Below are 16,705 nucleotides of genomic sequence, written 5' to 3' on the forward strand. Positions count from 1 at the left end.
TACCAGAAATTGATATCTACTTGCTATAATTGATGAAACGACTACGATTTCGATGGTTGCAGCCACTCCACAACGTATACGTCGACTATATTGGGTGCAAATCATCTCGCGAGCCATATAGGGCTCTTTTGGGTATAAGATATGGCTATTTAACAAAATTTTAGTTTTGTAATATACTTAGCAATAAGTATACTTGTTATAAAATAACAATATTGCAGCCACTTCTTAGTAAATTTTCATTCCGTTCAGAATAATTATTGTCGTGGCATCCTAAACATGTATTTGACAGATCAAACAGTGGGTTAGGGTCTCGTATCCTCCTTTTCCAAATCCCCAAATTTTTAAGTTGCTGTTGCGTCGGCGAATAACAGCACTCGTTAATTCGATCTACCCGACATCACGCGCCTCGAAATTTTGGATTGCATGATACCTTGATTGATCAAACAGAATAGCGGACACGGCGACGCTTGTATGACAACGCAGTTTTCAAATACACATTTTCTTCGTGATCTACGCCGAGAAATCAACTGCCTTGGTAGTGACAATGTGACATTCACATTCACAATTAGAGCTTCAAATTTAAAACAATGCCATAGCGATCCATGTTCTTGATTGGTCAGTATAGCTTCCTAGAATCGTCATTAAAATGTAGGTGTGTAGCGCAACGCTTTGTTAGCCGAATATACTGGAGAAGTCGATCAATATTTAGTTAATCGGAATCAGCGCGATAATAAAATTCGATTAATACCAGGGATTATAAATTCCAAGCTATTTACGATAACTTGCGCTATCTCAGGTGAGACTTGGCCCGTCTGTGCGTCACCTGTGCATTGCCTCTCCTTTCGCGCTCTATTTTCGAACAATAAATTTGAAAATTGCTTGATTTTAGGAGTAAAAATGTTCAAAATCTAGTCAAGTCATTCAAAAACATCGATAGAACATACCAATAATCATTGAAGGTTTCAATGTATGAACCGCTGTAGTGACCATGTTTGTATAGAATTTAAACGTGGAATGGCAACGACCGATTTTGCAGCTTCGTTCCGCTTCGCCGAAGCTTTACTCAGACTTATTTTACGGCAGCTACTGTAGGATTTCTGGCAATCCAAAAATTGTCTTCCAGAGCTTATAATTTACTGAATCTGGTCTTGATCGAATGCTACTGTCGCACTGATTCCAAAAATGTAAATGAAAATATGATCAGGCACTGGACCGCTTAGAATTCGCCCTCCAAGTCTGAATTATCGGCATTGTCCGAACAATCGAAGAGCCGCAATGGGTCATTGTTATGGTCATTGTATTGCGGTCATCCGATTGTTCTGAACAATGCAGATTTTAGATGTTGAAGGTAATTTTTCATCTAAGTACGGAGCCTGATCATATTTTAATTGATATTTTCGAAATCAATGCGACAGTAAGCTTTCGATCAAGACCGGATTTAGTAAATTCTGAGCTCTGGAAGACAACTTTTGGATTGCCAAAAATTCTACAGTAGCTGCCGTAAAATAAGTCTGAGTGAAGCTTCAGCGAAGCGGAACGAAGCTGCAAAATCGGTCGTTGCCATTCCACGTTTACATTCTATGTTTGGCTCCACCTACTCATGTGAGCAGAGAAAATATGGCGCACACTACGAATTCCATGCTACAAATACGTCACGAATTTTCAATTGTGACGTAACAGTTGATCGACATTTATGGATCTTTATGAGTTGCATTGGAAAATATTGGGTTAATATGGTTCTTTGTTCGGAAAAGGTTCCCGACCCCTGCTATAGTGGATAAAATAATTGAACCAATGGCCGATATGTACTGTTGCAAACAATCTCGTTTCGGGGAACCCTACAGAGATGTTAGCCAGAACGAGGCCTAGCGGAGATCCCAAGGCAACACCATCAATTTCCGTGTACGTACATGGTGTTATTAGAATTGAAATCGATATGGCAAGTAGCAATGCGCACTGCGCAGCAGTTAGAGCGTAGCAATTGACAGCGAAACTACGCTATAAATTGCTATGGTTTGACATCGATTTGGCAAAAGGCAGGGGTTGAAGATCACTATACTCTAAAGTGCGATGACTAATCTCTATCGCTTCGTCTACTGCTGGGACAACAGTAAACAGCCTCAATATATCTTGGAATCCAGGAATACCTTGGACTTTATTCATTAAATCGGCAAAGGGCAAAGAGTACTTCGGGAATCAATATGAGATTCCAATTATGGCGTAACGCCAAGGCTATTTAGCTAATTTAGTCCAAATCGATTCCATTTAGCCGTGCAAAATGTTGAATGGCTCGTTGGCATTTCAGTCTCATAAACGCCAATGTATTTATTGACAGTGATTAAAATGTTTTACCTTGGCGGCTTGGTGAAAAAATAGGTCTGCATTTGTGCATCCCGATAACGATTTCATTCTCTTTACGAATTACATCGCCAATTAAAGCTATCATAATATTTATACACGAATTAAATGAGTCGTGTGAAAGAGGTCTGAAACTGGTATCCCGTGCTTGTGCTTAATTTCTATTTTAACACATAGCTTTTATTATATAACACGGCAAATGCTTCTTTGCTAAAACTTGCAGTTCCGTACTATTCATACTAACATATTGATAGTGACGTATAGTCTATATACATTTTTATCTGTGACTCATCAGAGATGAAAAATAGTTGGGCTGTCAATCGTACTGGAGTTTGAAGCTAGCAATCGCAGGCTCAGAAAGACATTAAGCCAACGAAGACGTGCAATCAGGCCTATGCAGAAAAACGACATTGCCGTTATCACGTTAGCTGCAACATCAGCCGTAGCCATACTGCTGGTATTCGTATTCAATGCCTTGGCTACAGCGGCAGACGTATCGAATCTATTCAACGTTTCTGTTGGAGATACATCCGATAAATATACCGTTGATATCACGCCTGCTGGCTTTACGTTTTCGATATGGGGGATAATCTACTTTTGGCAGACTGCTTGGACGATATATTCTATCTCGGCTATATTTCGGAGGAATTCGAAAGGCAAGTGGATTTCATGAATGTTGCTGTATTCGCATAGAGCAGGGTCAACTGTACCGGTTACCGGTACACCCGCTTTAGCAAAAAGAAAAGTAGGATATCTGATACTGTTGAATACTAACCATTTAAGCCGGCTTCCATGTTTCTAGGTAGTAGGAATCTCTAGTGAAGTGGACATATACTAGTCCATTTCCAAGGTAAATCGAAAACAAGACTGGTTTACGTCCAAATTTTATGGACATATGCCGCTTTGTCCCTCCACTTGACTTGACCAAGGTTTTATGTCCATCAGTTAGGTCGTACGTCCATCAGTGCAGGTAAGTGAACTGTTCGGAACCTAATGCTATGATGGAATATGCTATCCTATAAATAATATAGCTGTCCAAATTTTGTGACAAAAATTTGGTTCCTTCTTGCGATCTTTCTTCATACCTTCCAATTAAATGCAATACTGTAGTTAGGGTGAATTTGTTTTCAAGTATTTTGTGATTATGTCCCTTGATATGTATTCCAACTGCCATTCGTTGATCTCCTTTCATGTGATATCTACAATATATGCGTATCTTTATCCCAGGAGCTCACTTTTAATCCATCGATAGAGTGACAATTACAACTATTGGAAATCTCGATTTTCTCAGTGTTCTGTGACATACCGTAATTTAGTTTTCCATATATTATTCAATTCACAATTGAAGTTCTGTGCCTCCAAGAGTTTAGAATACTGCAGTGAAAATATGTAATAAGTTAACAGAGGTGGTCACTGGTCAGCACCCAACTACTTCTACTCTTTCGGAGTATTCAAGTAGGTTTCGCCTTGTACTGCTTACTAAAGTGGTTATAACTTACGACCACTTCTAACAGTAAAACTAGGCTAGAATACCGACTTGGACATCGCTAATTGTATGTCTGTAAAAGCAACATTGGTCAGTACTTTGACCAGCTCTGCTGATAATCAGGGCTGGAAATAAATAATGATTCGAGTACTCGAATCTGAATCGGGTATAAATTATGATGCTTCGAGTCGAGTACTGAAATATTATTTTTTCGAGCTCTGAAATTATACGCTCCTTGTCACTAAGAGTTAGTTTATCAACAGTTAGTATATGGAAACCTTGAAACCTCCGTTGGTCGTAATGCATCATGCGGACACTTAGTACAAAGCTATACGTACGTTAGTGGAAATGACATACATACGTGAAATCGTGATCAACTCACAGTGATTGTCACATAGTGCAATGAGATAGGTATGATCGAAAGAATATCAAAATTGTCTATAATGTGACATTTACTTGGCATTGTATTATTGGTGGTCGCATAAAAGGTACATATTTGTACTTTCCATGTCATTCATACTGTTAAAACGCCACGATGACTGGTCGGATGAGTCGAAGCCCAACAATCGATTCAGATCAGTCAGGTAATCGATTTCGCCCATAGTCTTAATCATCAGTTGCATTATAATATTATAATTTATACGTAATATAACTTTGTACCATTGTATTATAACTAGGGCAAGTTTTTGCAACTTTTTTTACAGCTTCCAGCAGCTTCCTAAATACTCGTAAGATATGTAGAATTCTGTTTCAAGCCCGTTGAAGGAATCTTATAGTGCAACTTTTTGCAACTTTTGTCCATTTTTTTCATGCAACTTTTTGCAACTTTTTCGATTTTTCATGAAAGCATTTTCGATTTTGGTGAAATACACGGTCAAATTCCACTGAAACACCATAAATCAGCACCGAAATAACGCTTTTACGGGTATTTCGGGAGCTGAGCCGGAAAATTGTTTTTTTTTTAGTCAACCGAGCAAAATGTGGTCAAAATGCAACTTCTGCAACTTTTGTTAAAATTAAAAAAATATATGCAACTTTCTCAGGTTTTTAGTGCAACAAAAACTTGCCCTAATTATAACACGTCGTGTTGCTGCCAGTACCGGAACGTTATCGTGCAATCACAACGGCTGCCGTTGTCTGAAATAAATTATTTAACTTACAGGGCGAGTGATTCTCAACCCCGTAGTGTTCACGATTCCGTTCTATGTTCTGTGGATTATCAGCTGCATTCTCAACATCACTTGGTTGTTTACCTGGAACAGCGAACAACTGCTGGCGTCGTTCTTCGTGCTCATGTTTTTCACTCTGACAGGCTACGCGCTGACTGCGTTGCAAGCAATCGCGACCGCCGAACACGAAGATGACATTAAGAGCGAGTCAAAAATTGATTTGATTTTAATTTACGTTTTCGTTCAAAACGGTGTCGACATGATTTTCTCGTGGACCACGGTGGCTACGTTGCTTAATCTAGCGATTGCTTTGACTTACTCGCCTGTTGCGCCTGTTAATATGGAACAGGTCAATGCGAGCACTTTATCCCTGTCCATTTTGATGGTGCTTGTAGTTGGATGGTCGATCGCAGAGAATACTATATTCTTTCGCTTCTTCCGATTCGTGTACGCGTGGTATGGCGTGTTGATTTTTGCCGCTGTGGGTATTCTGGCCAAGAACGGGAATCCGTCAAATAGAAACTTCAAACTGACAATAGCTGTCATGGTTGTGGCAATTGTATGCCTGTTAATTAAGATTGGGGTGTACCTGTATCGAACCAAAATTGATAACGCTACAGATTGTGCGTTCTGGCGCGTGTTACAGCGCAGCAGCACTGATGACCGCGTTGCCACAGAGACTACTGATGGCGTCGCAAAACCGGAGGAGTCGGTTACCGAGTGATTAGTGGTTCGCCTTTACGCTGTGAGAAGCTTGAAGCGACGACCTCAGTATTTTAGGTACCTGGCTGTTGAATCGTCTGCTTTCATGCATCTATTTTGTTGCTTTAGATTTGGAATATATTCATCTATGATTGTATGCTTTTATGTTATTGAAGTGAAAGAATTATATAAATATTTGATTTAAATGTATACCCGTTGTCCGACTGTGTGCATAGGAGACCAAAAAGAGAGCAGACTATAGAACAACTAGATAATTCTATATAGTTACCTAAATATAGAGCGGAATGCCGGTAACCTAATTCTAATTCAATTTGTGAAATGTTTCTATGCTCTAATTTTAATTCTAAAATAATTCAGGTTATCCTGAAATGCTACAGGTGAACTGATAGTGCAAAACGAGCCAAGATTGGTGTACACACATTTATCATTCGCAGGAGTCTGAACTCTGATGTGATATATGAACGGAAATTGATTCGGTTTTCCAGCTTTCGCGAATTCAGTAATTCTAGTCTAATTTGGAAGAAAACTTTCTAGCTATAATACGAATTCCAATCTAATTTTGAAAAAAACTAGTTATAGTATAACTCTAATCTAATTCGGATAATTTTCTAGTTGTCCAACTGTGAAAGAGGGTAGGTTACTCTACGACAGAGGTCTCAAACACGCAGCCCGCGAGAACATTTTGTGCGGCCCGCGAAGGCATTTTGGAATTTCAAGTATTCGACAATATATTCAAGTGTTATACATCTTTTATTAAAATTAAGAACTTGAATTTCACTCTTAAACTACTTCAAAAACCGGAAATCTCAACAAACTTCACTGTCACATCACTTCTAAAATCTACCATGCGGTGGAAGATCGCTATTACGTCACATTTCTAGTTCATGATGGTAAAACATGACCCGTTGATGATTCGTGACTGAAAATTGTGATTTTGTTTGGTTGCGACCTTACGTCATATTGCTCGATTTTGATAAGACTGGGTGATAAACTAAAAATGACTCGAGTTGAATAGGGTCAAACGTTGAAATCAGAGAAGGACTTGCGTCTCGGAATAGTGACTTGGTAATCCTGCGGACGCCACAATTTATGAAACTGTCATGGGGAATAGTAATATATGAAAAGGCGGTAGATTGCGTTGCGTGGAATATATAGATATCTAATCAGGTCAGTATGGAAACCATTGGCATTTTGTGGCCACCGTGACGTATATTTGGTTAAATCCTAAGTAGAGTTTTTTTTCTCTTTATCCATGTTATTATCAGTGGCGAGTATAGGTAGTGGTACGCTCCACAGCTGTAAAACACCAATGGATTCTTCGGCGATTGGACATTTCTATTACAGGGGTTCTTAGCCCCATTCGTGGTACGAATCACCACATCAGGGGGTACGAGATGCATTGTGGATATAGGCCTATGCTGTGGAATATTTTCTGTGCCAATTTATTCAACTGGGAAATAGTGTTTGCGCTTCGCGCGATTTTATGTGAATGGCCTTTCTGATTTTTATATAGGTAGGCCTACCATAAGAAATTGTTTTGAAAATGGACAGAGGGCACGGGAAATCTTATTGAAAGCACAAGGGGTGTGATCGCTAAAAAGGTTAAGAAACAATGCTATTACTATGGCACAATAAAGATTATATTTAAGTTGTTATTGATCTGTTCCAATATTAACCGAAGAAAATTAAACGCTGGTTTAATTTGACCTTGGCAATGGCAGTAACAGTAGCCTAGTTATCACGACTATATCAAAAACCCGGATTAGACCACACCGCTAACATGCTCTGATATCAGATCAATCTTTAGTAAATTCTAAAATATATTACGTAAAATTGTGGCACGTCAAAGTTCCACTAGCTGCAAAATTATAACCCGACAGCTTTCACAATGACTCTGTATTTTAACACATTATGCCAGGCACAAAAAATATTTTATTCAAATATTTGAAAATGTGATTTTTTTGTGCCAGGCGTGAATAGTATAATAGTAAATTAAATTTTCGCGATGCTTGTGGAATGCCTGTCTGCAAGGTGCCGTCAAATAAGGCATACTTGGATATTTTACATTGAATACCCCTATTATTGATGCTGCGGCCCCGGCGTCATCAGAAATTAGGAAATTGGCCCGCGAGCACATTTGAGTTTGAGACCTCTGCTCTACGACGTATGCCGATCAATATGACATTTATATGGTTCCTTGATATTAGCTGGAAGATTCGGTGAATTCGCATGTAAGGACAGCTTGCTCTAGGTACCGCGCGTTGAGCACCATAATGCCTCACGTTTGCTGCAGCAAATGCATCGCGAATCGAGAAAAATTGTCATACGAAAACGCAATTTACATGTTTGCTATTAGTCTGCAATCGAAACATCTTGACTCACACTTCATTTTTCATTCAAGATCATTTCTGTCGTTTGTACTACGTCCATCCGGCCGTTAAAGTCATTATACAAATATATATCGGCCCGATCTTATGTAACAGTCAGAATGAATTCACCGGCGATCTTCGTGGCAATTCAGCAATTTTGCATTCAGCGCGAGAACAGCTCGTGCGGTGTTAAGTGAAAATCTTGTGTGCGATGCGGTGAAAAAATATATTTGCCCAAATTGCAAACGGCGGTATCCCTCTGCAAACGCGACACTACATGTGAAGCTTGTGCGTGCAAACATCAATATCCCGGTCTTATGTAACTCCCGGCCACAGGGCTTCGTAAGTGTTTTGGCGAATTTTAGTTGTGTTGGAGGATCCTCTAGAATAGTGGTCGGGAACCTATGGCTCGCGAGCCATATATGGCTCTTTTGGGTATAAGATATGGCTCTTTGCCAAATATATATTTTTGAACTGAATTGATCAATATTGCAGCGACTTGTTGGTAAATTTTCATTACGACCAGAATAATTATTCTCGTGGCAGGATAAACAAACATGTCTTTAAGAGGTAAAGACAATGCCGTCTTCAGGTTTAGGGGCTCGGACCCCCTCTTTTCAAAATCATCAAATTTAAGTTACTGTCGCGAATTCTATGTACCCGACTCGAAATCTTTAATTGAGCGATACGTTGATTAATCAAAGAGCATAGCATACATGGCGACACCCATTCAAAACGCAGTTTTAAAATACTCATTGTCTTCCTGATCTACGGCGCGGAATGAACTGTTGTGGATGTGACATTCACAATTACAAAATCGAATTACAAACAACGCCATAGCTATTCACGTTCTTGATAAAATGTAGGCGTGTAGCGCATAGTTATGTTACCACCGAATACTTTGAGAATTGAGAAGTCGATAAGTATGAAGATTTTCCGAATCAGTGTGACAGTCGCATTCGATTAATATCATCAGTTTTAACAAATTCTGAGCTACTTACGATGGATTGTGTTATCAATGGTGAGGCTTGACCCGTCAATGCTTTACTCTTCGTTTCGAGCTTTATTTTCGAGCAATAATACCAGTTTGTACAGAGAAAATATGGCGCACACGAGGAATCCCATGTAGTGAATTCGAATTAGTGCTATGATGACGTCACGAATTTTAAATTGTGACGTAACAGTTGAACGGCATGTATGGCTCTTTGAGAGTTGAGATGGAAAAAATAGGGCCAATATGGCTCTTCGGACAAAAAAGGTTCCCGACCACTGCTCTAGAACTCCGTGAGATGAATTAACGGAACCCTGTGGAATGCGATTCAGGCAGCACACGCACGCCTGGATTACGTAATGCTCTGTCTATCCTTCGAGCTTCGTTCTTGGTGTTTTTCTAAAGTCAGCAGAGGATAATTCAGATAAATGTAACACAATGACGTATCTCTACTCTATACATATACACTTCGAGTCAGCTTTCATGTTTTTGCGATATGGAAATGAGTTGAAAGTACGGTAGTTCTGAGCCGACTAAATCTATTAGTCAGTTCGTAAATCGCATTCGCGTATGGTAACTGTAGCCATCGATGAAATCGGATAATCGTATATTTGCCAAATGATTCTCACAATATTAAAATCCGAAACGCCATGATTGCCAAGGTTTCGGCTTATAATTTTCAAAGTCAATTATATCATGACAGCGCCTACATTATTGCTTATATAAGATGATCCGTCACATCAGATTCTGTTCCATGCTCCATGAAAAGTTGTATAACCTGAGTTTGACTGTTTCTGAATCGAAACGAGACTTTGAGTTGACAGCAAACAATTTATTGGATGGCCGAAGAATGACTAGGCAATTGTCGATGACCATTGACCAATCGGAAACCACACAGCCTATTACATAACGCTTGGAGATTGACTTAGGGTCGATAAGAAACTTGGTTGTGTAACAACGTATCACAGGAATATTGCATCGTGATTGAATCAGCTTTACTCTTCTTCCATTCTGTTGCGAGGGACTGTGCGCAAACAGACGTAAAACATTTCACTAGAGACAAGAGTTATTTGACTGAAAGTGCTGAGCAATGTGTTATGCAACACCTGCCAAAGTGCCAAACCGAGACAGTTCATTACACAATATCGTCGTAGTTTTGTGCTTCTTTGAGACAAACCGCTAACAGCGTTGCATGATCGGTAAATAGTGGCATTTCCAATTACATAATTTATAGTCCAGACGCTCTACCGGCCTACAATATTAGTTAATTGTCAGTCTGATACCACAGCAGTGATGACAATCACATCTAAAACCATTTTGCAGCGAGCAAAATACTTCAGAATGGAAATGACATCGCACATAGATTTCCATATGAGAAATTTTATAATGAATTGGTAACTTCATTTTAAATGTTAGTTTCACCTATATTTGTTATTCGTGTTATAATTTAAAACAAGTATAAATATTGCTTTTTATCAGTTATCACAATTATACTCTGATTGTTTTCTGTCGTTTGAAACACAAAACATGTCGCGTTTCACGTAAACTAAAATATTGAGGCGTTTCTTCGCCACGGACAAAAGCAATGAAGAAAATGTACGAACCGGCTTTTTCATGAAAATAACGTATTCACGGTTCAACATATGTCATATGCCATCTGTAAAGTAGCATGGGTTAAAAATACATATAACAGACTTTAAACTATAGGGCATTGTTTTAAACTTCTGTGCTTGATGATGTGTATAGGCATAGTGATGAACGTTATATGTCATAGAGACAAGTAGCAATACATTGCTCTGCAGTAATTCAGCTGGCTAACGCTCAGGAATTACTATTTCTTTTTCGTACAAAATGGCTTCGCTGTACGTTAGCGATGGGCTCAACAGTTTGTCAAGGGAAAACTGCCCGCGATCAAACACTATGAAACTATACATCGATGTATTCCGAAGTTAATGATTGAAGAATCCCTGTATATTACCTAACACCCCGCTGCAAGATGTATATAAGCGTCTTCATCATCCTGTACCCATGAGATAAATGAGGACTCGAAATCAACGGACAGTCTATGCAAGATTTTAACAGCAATGAAAATGACGACTAACGATATCGCGGTGGTTCTTTTGACAATTTTATCTGCCATAACGTTGCTGCTTGTGTTTGTTTTCAATGGTTTGGCAAGTGTCGGAGGCAATTCAAGTACGTACTACTACTTATATCTTTGAAGGCATAATTTTATTTCGGTAATTTTCCGCAATTCCATTTCTTTCAGTTTTCGAGACCAGCGTTGTCAATATATCAGATACGTATTCGGTGGACATCACGCCAGCTGGATACACTTTCGCTATCTGGGGTATTATCTACGCCTGGTTAGCGGCGTGGACTGTGTACGCGCTCATCAACATATTCCGAAAAAACGTCCACGGTAAGTTAAATCAAGAAATAATGAGGAAATGCAATATAGAGATGCTCCAATATCCTTTATCTATATTATATGTTCTCCGTATGCATGCTATGGAATCTGTTTTCTGGATGGTGGAATTGGTTGGAATTGGAATTGCGGCAAGGAAAAGACTAGCAAATAACATCGGGTTTATTATGTTTGCAGGGCGCGTTCTTCTCAATCCCGTCGTGTTAACAATCCCTTGCCAACTATTCTGGATTTTGAGCAGTGTCGCCAATATCGTATGGCTGTACGTCTGGTGCCAAGCTGAGCTATTCGTCGCATTTATTATGATTAGCATATACTGCATCACCGGGTACTTCGCAATGGGTTTTCTGACGGATGCCATCGTAGACAACGAAGTCGAGATTTACAAGAATTCCAAATACGACTACTGGCTGAACTACATTCTCTACCAAAACGGAATGGGATGTCTGTATTCGTGGACGACCATCGCCACTCTAGTCAATTTATCCGTATTTCTCGCATACGATCCTATCGTGAGCCCTAATATGTCAGTGCAAGATGCGAGTTTGGTGAGCTCAGCCATACTTCTTTCTGCGGTAGTGATATGGTCTGCGCTGGAAAACACAGTTCTGTACAAATATGTGCGCTATCTTTACGTCTGGTATTTCGTCGTTGTATGGGCTGCGATTGGAGTACTGGTTGAAAATTACGATGTGAACAATCCGAATACTGTATTGACGCTTCTAACTCTGTGTATAGCAGTAGTATGTTTCGTAATAAAAATTGTGAATCACAAGCACCGATCAAGACCAAAAGTTTTTGCCGACTTGGGTGACATGAAATTGAAAGCATCACCCCTATAATATGTGTTACCTGCTCTTTCATCATTCTTGTAAATTTATTGTATTTCTTACGAAACCTGGGAATTTCTCGTTTTATGCATCACTTATACAATTATTGAACGAACTATGTTCGGTTTTGCTTGATGCAATAATGCCTGGTTATTATTTTGCTATATTTTATAATAAAATTGAGCATTTGTATGTTTAATATGTGGTGGAAAGTGCATTCTTTCCAATTCAGTCATATAATTTGTGAGATATAATAGGATAACGAATGGGTATATATACTAATAACTTACAGAGCGTTTCGGAGAATACGGAATTTGGTTGTGACAGAATTCGGATTGATCGCTGATATCGCACTCACTTAAAAGTTAATATAGTGGACAGAAAATTCATTATTACGACATTGAAGAATCCTTTCTTGAAATGTCGCCAGGAATATAACAAAAGGCACGATGATTTGGACTCGCGACTTTCAAACAATCAAAAGTGATGAGAATTATACACTCACAAACACCTCAACAACGGTGTCTCGTATACTATAAGAGTGTAAAAGATTACACGTTGATTCGCAGTTCCCATAAGATCTATCTTCATGAAATCAAACTGTAAACCTTACTGTGGGATAAGCAGTCGTACAAACTGTGAAGTGAGCATGATTGAAACAAGGCATCTTCGCTCTGGATCACCGGTGAAGCGAGACCCTTCCCATACCCTACGCTGTTATCTGAGCTGTAGTAAAGATTGGAGGGCGTTGTCGTACGCGATTGGAAAGGCGATTCAGCTTTCGTGGAACAAGAATCAAGAATGAATTACAAGGAATTTGCTGTGTTATGCTTGACTTATTGTTCTGTGATTGTATTCGCAGCGAATCTGGTTCTCAATATTCTCGCGACAAGGGGGCATTACAGTAAGTTTATTATTTTGAAAAAGCAGTCATTCTACGTTGGGTGGCATATTGGTGTATTGCTGTTCCCATGATTCTTTAGAAGCGATTCATATGAAGAAACGATAGGTAATATTGGAGTACATAACACATAGCAGAATATAGTGTGTAACTCGATTAGTACCATCAAACCGCATTGAAAAATAATCAGTCATCCTTGATTCCTCCAAAATGTGAACTTCTGCTTAGAAGGATTTCACGCAGTGAATGATTCAATATGATTGTTTTTTTCGACTCATGTCAGTCATGTTGTCAGTAGGAGATATAGTCAAAATCCATAAGTTAGACGCATTGGGTGTCTATAAGATAACACCAGGTAACAAAATTTTGCAAAAGTTTTAGTTGGCTAAAAAATTTATGTATTGTGTTTTAGTATTTCAATCTAATAACAAAAATACCAAAATTTTTCCTGAAGTGTCCCAAATTTTGAAGAAATGTCAATTTATCTACTTTTTTATTTTACCCATGATTGTTCACAATAATTCTTTATTGCAGGCAATAAAATGCTAATGAAAAGGTTAACGTGAACAAATATAGCTTACTCATGCGTCAAATAACAAATCAACACTTTAAAAATCGTCAGAAGTGGTTTTGTTTGCGTGACTTGCGTCTGTGAAATGAGAAATCTTCTCCTATTATGGACCAAAAATAACACCATGTAACAAAATTTTGCAAACTTTTATTTGAGTAAAATTATTTGAGCAATTTATGTATTGTGTGTTGCTATTCCAAATCAATCACTGGTCTTTGAGAAATGTCACTTTTTGTGATTTCTCGTTTTACTCAAAATTACCCAGTAATAATACGCATAATTCCTCATTGGACGTACAAATCTACCAACAAAACGAAGGAATATGCACGAATAATGGATACCGTGAATTATATAAGTATTGAAACACTTCAAAAATTTTCCGAAGTGGTTTTGTTTGAATTATTTAGGTCCAGTGACTGAGAAATCTGCTGGTATTATGGAATACCGTAAATATCGTTCATGCCCTTTTCTCGACGAAAGTTTCCGCATTTAATTTAGTGAGTCCCGACTAAATCATCAAGTTCGTGTTGGTTACGAAGGTGTGGTTTTGGATTTATATCTATATGGGAGATGTTGAAGTCGTCATCGGAGTCATTTTCTGTATCATTAAGCCCTGTCGAGTCTTCTGAAACTTTTTTGCTTGATAGTTTGGGCAGTGAAAACTTACTGCAATACGGAACAGGTGCTTAAGTGTAGATTGCATAGAAGGATATGCAATGTAAAGTCATTTTTTAGTTATTATCAACCTTGGAATGTCACCCATACAGAAATAAAAGTCATCTATATAAGGTTTCGAATTTCCCTTCAGCTTCTTTAATAACAACTGACATTAAATGCCGATCTCCCCTTAGCCATCCATCCATATTTCATCCGCATGTTTCGCAGATTACATGAAGTGCCCAGTTTTTATCTTTGTCCCCAATCTTCATGCCAAAGTAAAGTTAATAAGTATAAAAACCTTACTTCTTTCTATATGTTGTGCTTAACTTATTTCAGACTGATATACAGACCACAGATATATCAAAATCAGCCAGCACGCAGATTACATTTGCGATGTTGACATTAAATAAGAGATTATGTACTCACTATATCCACAATCAGAACGAAGCGAAAAGGATTTGAGATTGCTTGCTGTAGCCAATACTGACTGACTGAGACTGAGAAGATGATTGCTGCTAACATTAACAACCAACTATATTATGAATTGAATGATGGATCAATGTGACGTCAATGTTAATGGGAATTTCAATAGAAGAGCTTGGAAAACATGGTGTTGGCAGTTTAAAATGCTTAAAATGACATTTTTAAACGACACTTGAGGAAATAAATGTCAGAAACATGTTTTACTAAGGAATATGGTATAGGAAATATCAAAAAATCGGCTCAACTAAATTTTTGTTACATGGTGTAATTGCTTCTCGTCCTCGACTATGTCGTCAATAAGATAGGCTATACAAGGACTGACTTTCGTTGTTGTGGTTTTGCACGCCGCTAAATCTGATACATGCGGAACAATTGTGTTTAGTATCCAACCACACCATTACGGAAGTCACCTTGAAGTACCCTACGCTCATCACAACGACCGGATATCGAACGAATTCTGCCCTGTGGACGATAGCGTTATTCTGGACTTGTGTCTGGCTTTTTTACGCAATAACTGGGACATGCAGGAGAGGAATATTTGGTAAGGCACATGCCCACTTTAATCGTTGTAGAATCGAAGTTACATTTTTGTCTCCTGCAAATTATGTGCATGTATGATTTCTACATGTAGGCCTAGTTCTGTATATATTGGCATATACGATTACGATTATGCATATATTTTTCAGGCCGCGTGATATTCAATCCACTCGTGCTTACTGTACCTATGCAGATATGCTGGATAGTGGCGTGTGCTTGCAATATATGTTGGGTTTTGGTCTGGAGTCGTGAGGAGCTGTTCGTGGGCTTCATGCTAATGCTGCTCTGCACGATAAGTGGTATAGGCTGCTTATCGTTCCTGGTTGTTGCCACTGAAGAAATGGAAAGACCCACACGCAAGGATGCTAAAGTCGATGTTGCGCTGATATACATTATCATCCAGAATGGTGTCGATATTCTGTTTTCGTGGACTGCAGTATCCACGTTGGTCAATCTATCAGTGTTTTTAAGCTATGATCCGGTCATGAGACCGCCTATGCAAGCAAGCACAGCATGTACAATATCCTTGTCGATCCTTCTGGGAACAGTATGGCTACGGTCAGTGTCAGAAAATGTTGCATTTTACAAGCACACCCGATATTTGTACGCTTGGTACGGCGTGTTGATAACGTCGTGTATTGAAATTCTCCTCGAAACCAGCAACGTGGATGATGTAAACGTGATTCTCACCATCGCTCTGATATGTTCATCCTTCTTCTGTCTGGGCGTCAAAGGGTTTGTGTCGCTGTACCGCAACAGAATCGTGCCCAGCTACGACGTCGACGTAGCTTTGCGATAAGTTTGCTGTGCTATTTTTCAATAGACATATTGTGGCGAGTTTTCGTTCGTATCACTCGTAATGTTCTTGCCGAGAATGTTGTTTTGAGAGTGTATTTGTTCGATTCAATGAGTGCAAACCCGAGATACAGTGGTGCTTAACGGATTCACACGAACCCAGGGGCTCGCTGGAGGGCAAAACACACACCTGACTAAAATCTAAATCTGAATCAAAATATTTTTGTTTTGTGTGGAAATTATATTTTATTGGTTTTGTTCTATCAATGCTGTTGTTGATGCATATAGTCGAGTTTGTGCACCATTATTCCATAGTAATGTTATCGGTTGCAATTGCATTCGGCACATGATGGATTTTGTGTTTGAAATATATGAAATATATGAACGATGCATCAATATTGCAT

The 16,705-nt window shown here is 38.8% G+C and overlaps 3 protein-coding genes across 3 annotated transcripts; all 3 read left to right on the top strand.

Annotated features, from left to right (window-relative positions):
• The first annotated feature begins 2,620 nt into the window (after window positions 1-2,620).
• LOC145444655 (uncharacterized) lies at window positions 2,621-5,925 on the top strand. Its single transcript, XM_080322671.1, has 2 exons — window positions 2,621-3,014; window positions 5,007-5,925. The coding sequence occupies exons 1-2, from the start codon at window positions 2,753-2,755 to the stop codon at window positions 5,735-5,737; spliced, it is 993 nt and encodes a 330-aa protein (XP_080178797.1). The 5' UTR covers window positions 2,621-2,752; the 3' UTR covers window positions 5,738-5,925.
• A 3,477-nt stretch (window positions 5,926-9,402) lies between these two features.
• On the top strand, window positions 9,403-12,553 carry LOC145444657 (uncharacterized). The gene is made up of 3 exons (XM_080322673.1): window positions 9,403-11,292; window positions 11,366-11,518; window positions 11,702-12,553. The coding sequence occupies exons 1-3, from the start codon at window positions 11,181-11,183 to the stop codon at window positions 12,364-12,366; spliced, it is 930 nt and encodes a 309-aa protein (XP_080178799.1). The 5' UTR covers window positions 9,403-11,180; the 3' UTR covers window positions 12,367-12,553.
• Window positions 12,554-12,680: 127 nt separating this feature from the next.
• On the top strand, window positions 12,681-16,697 carry LOC145444659 (uncharacterized). Its single transcript, XM_080322674.1, has 3 exons — window positions 12,681-13,258; window positions 15,352-15,510; window positions 15,656-16,697. The coding sequence occupies exons 1-3, from the start codon at window positions 13,156-13,158 to the stop codon at window positions 16,303-16,305; spliced, it is 912 nt and encodes a 303-aa protein (XP_080178800.1). The 5' UTR covers window positions 12,681-13,155; the 3' UTR covers window positions 16,306-16,697.
• Window positions 16,698-16,705: the final 8 nt, after the last annotated feature.

This window comes from Botryllus schlosseri, chromosome 8, assembly GCF_051294905.1.
Source record: "Botryllus schlosseri isolate E-star chromosome 8, Bs_hap1, whole genome shotgun sequence".
Classification (NCBI taxonomy): Eukaryota; Metazoa; Chordata; class Ascidiacea; order Stolidobranchia; family Styelidae; genus Botryllus; species Botryllus schlosseri.